Source organism: Rattus norvegicus, chromosome 10 (assembly GCF_036323735.1).
Source record: "Rattus norvegicus strain BN/NHsdMcwi chromosome 10, GRCr8, whole genome shotgun sequence".
Classification (NCBI taxonomy): Eukaryota; Metazoa; Chordata; class Mammalia; order Rodentia; family Muridae; genus Rattus; species Rattus norvegicus.
Genome location: NC_086028.1, coordinates 43,896,791 through 43,903,606, shown reverse-complemented (window position 1 = coordinate 43,903,606; position 6,816 = coordinate 43,896,791). Strand labels below are relative to the sequence as shown.

The window sequence follows — 6,816 nt, the reverse complement described above, 5'->3', positions numbered from 1 at the left end:
CACAGCTACAATTGTACTCCTAAACCGAACTTCCAGAGCAAGAGGAGTGCATTACAAGCAACTGTCCTAAAAGCCTGCATCAGTGCAGAAAGTGAGAAAAGTCCATTTAAAGCCAACCTAGGCTGAAAGGCAGCCAGAGATGCTAGGGCCAGGGACAAAGAACTTCCACCTCCCTCAGAGCCAACATTCATAGATTCAAAGCATCAACTCAGTGTGACACTGTATGGGCAAAGGTTCATGCTGTTTTTCAGTCAGTGAGACAAGCCCATGAACTTTCACCAGATTATCAATCCTGAAATCATCCCAGATAGCGTCAAGACGGGCCTTTGCATCAGTCCACAGGGCAACCCAAAATCCCATGTCACCATCCATTATCACAAGTGTCTCCTCAGGGCCCCCATGACCTCCTTGTTCCTCAGGCTGTAGATGAACGGGTTCAGAACAGGGGTAATGATTGAGTAGAGCACAGCCACCACTTTGTCCCTTCCAGGAGAATGCAAGGAGTGTGGCTGTGTGTAGGTGCAGAGAGCAGTGACATAGAACAGGCTGGCCACAGTCAGGTGTGAGGAGCAGGTGGACACAGCTCTACTCTGTCCCTTCCCTGAACCCATCCGGAATACAACAACCAACACCCGAGCATAGGAAGCTAGGATGGCCAGGAAGGGTAATAAGAGAAAGACAAGGCCACTCACGAGGACTGTATGCTCATATTGGGACGTGTCTTCACACACCAATGGCAGGAGAGATGGAACCTCACAGAAAAAGTGGTTAACAATCTTAGATCCACAGAATGGAAGTTGAAATATATAGATTATGTGCATTAATGCAGTGATGGAGCTACTGCTCCAGGCACTGGTGACAATAGAGCAGCAGATCTTTCTCCTCATGAGCACAGGGTAGTGCAAGGGCCGGCAGATGGCTATGTACCTGTCATAGGACATGAAACCCAGCAAGAGGGCCTCAGAAGCACCCAGAGTCAGAAACACAAAGGCTTGGATCACACATCCCAGAAAGGAAATGGTCTTGGTGTCTGACAGGAAGTTCACTGCCATCTTGGGCACCGTGGTGGAGATGTACATCATGTCGATGATGGAGAGCTGGCTGAGGAGGAAGTACATGGGGGTGTGGAGTGTTCGGTCCAGCCTGATGAGCTGGACCAGTGTGATGTTGCCTATGAGAGCCACTGCAAAGAGGAGGGTGATGACTGTGAAGAGGAAGGTGTCCATGTGTCCATACTGGAAAAGACCAACCAAGGTGAAGTCTGTCCCACAGCTGTGGTTTCCTGTCTCCATGACTTAGACAGAACAATCAAAGCAGATACAACTCGAAAGGGCATGGCCTGATGAGGACTGTCCTTGAGGAGAAAATGACATTTATTACATGGAATAGAGCTCTGGACTAGCTTTCATCTATTTTCATATAGTCTTTTTAGTTATTTATGTTTATTCTATTTTTGCACAACAGATAATAGTTACACACTCTAATGAAATACTTTTAAGTTTCAATGGTCAATTTCAATCCCCTTTCCTTCTCCTGGTCATTTCTCAGGTTTGAAGTGCAAACCCTTCCCTCTCAAGGTCTTTATAAATTACAATATGGAAATAGAAACAAGATTTTTCAGGACAGCAAAATTAAAATGCAAATGGCAATTTTGTTTTTCTGCTTTGTTTTGAAAAATTGTATTTCCCTCAGTGGATTCTCTTCATTTAGGAACTGGAGACTAAATCTTTTATTAAAGCAGAAGAATTTTATCACACCTTTCCCCCCATTTTGTAGTAGCCTAAAACAGTTCATATTTTCAATCCACACCAATTTATATGTAGGCTATATTTTAATATGATTATTGTAAGACCAACTTATGTATCACATTGACTAGACAATACAGTCTGGATCTCACATAGAAAGACTCTGTGGCAGCAGATGGTTCTGTTAGTAATGGACCTCAATTTCAAGATTCCAAAATTCAAACTGTGACTTATAAACTCATAAAAGTTCAGAAAAAAAAGTCATGGCAAAGGATGCTAAAAGTGTTTTCAAGAGTGTGTCCTAGAAAATTCATGAATAGTATTTCATGGAAGAGAAAAAATAGAACAGCTGTGATAGAACTTCACCTTGAAATACACACACCATGTGAAATAGACCATTAGTGTTGTACCAAGCTGTCATGTAAAGCAAAGTCAACTGCCACTGCTTAGGTGTAGCTCGGCAACACACGGTGGACTCTGCTTGTTCAATGATTTTTTTGTTCATTTGTTTGATTTTGGTCTTCCTTTTTAACAGGAAGTACATTGTGTTGGGTGGGTATGTCAATGTGAGTGGGTAGGCAGGTTGAAGATCTGACAGGAATTGGCAGAATTGAAAAATTATAAAAGTATATTACATGAATAAATGAAAACATACAGAAAACTGCTCTTAAAGTGGCAACAAGAAAATGGGAAGCATTTTTCAAATATTTGAAATGATCCTGCCATCCATAGCTACTGTAATGTATTAGATTTGTCCTTGAGAGATTTACATAGTGAAAACATCTATGGTGGATGAAGCAAAAATTAAGGAAAGTTATGTGTGTGTGTATATGTGTGTGAGCATATGTATATGTGTGTATGTGCACATGTGTCACAGTATGTGTGTTTAAGCATGTCTCTGTGTGTGTGTGTGCACTTGTGTATGTGTATGTATGTGGGTGAGTGTATGTGTATCTGCGTGTATCTGTGTATGTGCATGCTCATGTGAGTTCATATGTGTTCTGCTTCTGCTGAGGCAGACTGTGTTGTCTTCAGAGTTGGAGAAACCTGATGAGGTAATGTTCAAACACTCAGCAAATTTCTTTCCTTATTGGTGGTGAAGAAAAGAGGATGGCAAACATTATCATTATCTCATGAACTTAGCAAGGACAAATTATGCTGATAATATACTCATTTGTATACTGAATTTTGTTTCTTCAAGAACATGGATTATTTGTCTTAGCTTTTATCATTTAATACCATGGGACTGACAGTTTCACATTGTAAGCATTTGGCAACATTTCTTGAGTCTGTGAACAAAATGAATCTGTTGGGGGGAAATAAATAAATAAATGAACACACACACAGAGAGAGAGAGAGAGAGAGAGAGAGAGAGAGAGAGAGAGAGAGAGAGAGAGAGAGAGAGAGAGAGTTAATTCTGGGCCTCTAACTACTGACATTGGACATGTTAGCCAAGTGTTGTATCGTTTTTCTGCATAGGAACTCTTTTCTGATGCAAGGCTTTGTTCTGTGAACCCAACTGGATAGGATCTTGATGCATAACCTACACATGTCTTGAATCTGCAATCCTCTTGCCTCTGCTTTCTAAGTGCTTGGATGATTGTCTTGTAACACAATGTCATGTGTGCTTTGACCTTGGATGATCAGAAATGTTAGTCACATTGAGCCCATCAGCTTTCGTATGTTTTAAATCTCTCAAGCTAGATAAGCCACGTTTGTCATTTTCTTCCCTTCAACAAATGAGGGCAGAGGTTTGTTGATTGCGTTGAAAATTACCTAGTCAGGTTTCTCCACCTCTTAAGAAAAAACACAACCCACATCATCATCATCATTACCACCATCACCACCATCACCACCATCACCACCACCATCATCATCACCATCATCGTCATCATCACCATCATCATCAGCAGCAGCAGCAGTGAATCCTGAAATCTCCCCTCCAGGTGCTGATAGCTTGAGCTCCAGGTCACCTCACATACAACATGTTCCACAAGGGGATCTTTCCCTTGTGTAGGGTGGAGTGTCCTGAGAAGCCCAGAGCAGCAGGGACTCCCCGAGCCCAATCTAAGGGCTTCATGTCACAATCACCTATTTTACCAGATGATGGTCTGGAAAAAAAAGACCCATTTACAAATTTTTAGACCCAATTTTATGTAGCTTGTGTTGGTTTTGGATCTCATGTAGCCAAGCATAAAATCACAATCATGCTATCCTCTTGCCTCTGCTTCCCATGCGTTAGGATTATGAGTGTGCACTGTCACACCCACACTATGAAATACTGGATCAAATAGAGGCTTGGGGCAGGGCAGGTGAACACTGAACTAAAATCATAGTCCTGCATTGATTACTTTAACTCAACATAGAATGAATTAACAATTTGAATTTTAGCATGTAACAAGTTGACATAATCTAACTCAATGATTAGTAAATTGCAATCAAGATGAATTAAAAGAAACATGGAAAACAGTGTCTAACACCACATTTAAAATTGTGGTAAGCACATTGCAGCGTCCCGCCCCCCAGCTGCAGAACTATCTGCCTGTGAGGTCACGGCAAAGGCCAGCAGCACGAATTCAGCCACACATAGTGCTGTCCATTTGATCTTCACTGCTAGTCAACCCCAGACCTTACAGAGAGAGATGAGGTAAATCGACATTTTTCCTGACCATCACGACTCAGCAAGGAGTCCACTGTCAACAAAATGAGCATCAAATGAGTTTGGAGACGTCTCCACCAGAGCCTGACTTTTCTCACAGCCTCACTGGGCACACAGGTCTACACCACTCACCACATGTTTAGTATGAATTTGAACACAGATGTGTCAGTCATTCTACCATAGAAAGTTTTAACCATATACAGTAACTCATCGACTCACCCAGGACCTGAACAAAAGGTGCAATTAGGGACATGGAGATAGCAATTATCTCAGAGGGAAGTTAAAAAAAAAACTAGAGTTAACAGTAGAATTAAATGTACCATGTACAATACAAATATTTATTATATGCAGTGAATTAAAATCTCTCTATTCTAAAAAAGTTTAGAAATGTAATAGAGCCTCCCACACATCAGGAATATTGTGGAATATAATTATATGACAGCTGTACTATTAAAATTGAAAACTGGTCAAAACAAGAAACATGTGTTTCCATACCCAAAGAAAGACCCCTGTGACTCTGCCAGGTCTTGCTACTTCAGGGGGAGAATTTGCTAGACTACCACACCTGTGCTCCCATGTCAGAACACTGAGCCCCAGCTCTTGTCCCTAAAACCACTGTGAGATGGTTACCCAGAACTATCCGCCTGTGAGGTCACAGCAAAGGCCAGCAGCACGAATTCAGCCACACATAGTGCTGTCCATTTGATCTGCAGAGCCTGGGTAACTTGGCTGCCCACACTTTCACAATGCACATGTCTTTAAAGCAATACTAGAAATGCTTGTAGCCTGGAACGAATCTAAATCAGAACATTAATGAACAAGAAAAGGATGCAGTGTGCTGTACAAGGTAATGCCAGTTAGACGTACCTGATCCAGCAGAGTGGGACAACTTGTGTCTTCTCACCGATTCTCACTCTGTTCTCTTCACTCCAGTACATCATTGGCTGCAGGATGCCTTGACAGCTGAAGGAATGAGCTGGGAACCAACCTTTTGGTCCCCACCCACCTGAGCCTTTCAAATGGCAGAGAATGATGGGCACTTTCCTCCAGATTTCTAGGGATACAGGCTGTGTGTCGATTCCTAGGATAACCCATTCAGTTATAACTCAAGTGAAGTCTATACGGTCTCTTTGTTGCAGAAAGTCTTCTCTCGAGGACGTTTGCAGGGAAACAGACCTGCAAAGGCTACTTCCTGGCAGTTCACCCCCACCGAGACACGGTCACTAGGTAGTGCACCTATGCCTTCCTCAATGACATTTTAAATGAAATTGTAATATTTGTGATCTTTTTTTAACCAGACATAGAAAAGGAAAGTGATGTGCTCTGAGAAAAGAATTCACCAGAGTCAACTCTTCCGATGTAGAAAGTCTACACACCCATGGCCTCCAATCTCAACTGTATTTTAGGAGCTATGTCTACTCTATGAATTTGGAAGTTGTTATTTTCACCTTATATAAATAGTCCTTTAGTCAGCACTAAACACTTTAGTGAAAAGTAGAATTGAAATAAAAAACGCTGTTAGTTTTCCCATCCTGGCAAATGCTTAGAATGTCTCCAAGGATCTGGCTACCTGATGAAGGTTGGGACTCACATGGGTTTTGTCTCAGTCCTTCTGGGAAAACTAGTCTCTCATCCACAATTAAATACACTGTACCGAACATGTGTTTCATTAGAGCTGGTGTCTGCATTCTATTTCAGAAAATCATTTAAAACAGAGTTCAGAATCAATGCTCAAAATTTGTGTTCGAATTAGTAATGGCCACAACTGGAATTTTGAAAACTCTGGTTCTAATGTTCATGTGAGTTACACACAGCTATTCAGTAATGTACTGAAATGTATAGATAACCCAAAGCAACTGTATGATATTTTAGGAATTGAATAATCTAGGCTTTGGTATGTTCCAGCATTACAGCATCTATCCCTGAAAATCATCTTTTCTTGAAACATTGGATATTTTATTTATTTACATTTCAAAATTTATCCCCTTTCGAGGATTCCCCTCTCCAAACTCCCTATTCCATCCCCCCTTACCTACTCCTATGAGGGTGCTCCCTGCCACCGACTCCTACCTCACCACCCTAGCATTCTTTTCTACACTGGGACATCAAGCCTTCACAGGACCCAAGGCCTCCACTCCCACTGATGCTAGAAAAGGCCCCTTCAGCTCCTTTAGTCCTTCCCCCAACTCCTCCATTGGGGTCCCTGTGATCAATCCCATGGTTGGCACCAAGCATCCACTTCTGACTGCTGTATCAGGCTCCTGTCAGCATGCTCTTCTTGGCATCAGCAATAGTGTCTGGGTTTGGTCTCTGCATGTGGGATGGATCCCCAGGTGGGGCAGTATCTGGGTGGCCTTTCCTTAAGTCTCTGCACCACACTTTGTCCCTGCGTTTCCTTTAGACAGGAGCAAT

The 6,816-nt window shown here is 42.1% G+C and overlaps 1 protein-coding gene across 1 annotated transcript; it reads right to left on the bottom strand.

Moving 5' to 3' along the window:
- Positions 1-374: 374 nt before the first annotated feature.
- Positions 375-1,292, bottom strand: Or2ak4c (olfactory receptor family 2 subfamily AK member 4C). Its single transcript, NM_001000774.1, has one exon. It carries the CDS (start codon positions 1,290-1,292, stop codon positions 375-377), a length of 918 nt encoding a protein of 305 aa, NP_001000774.1.
- Between the last annotated feature and the right edge of the window lie 5,524 nt (positions 1,293-6,816).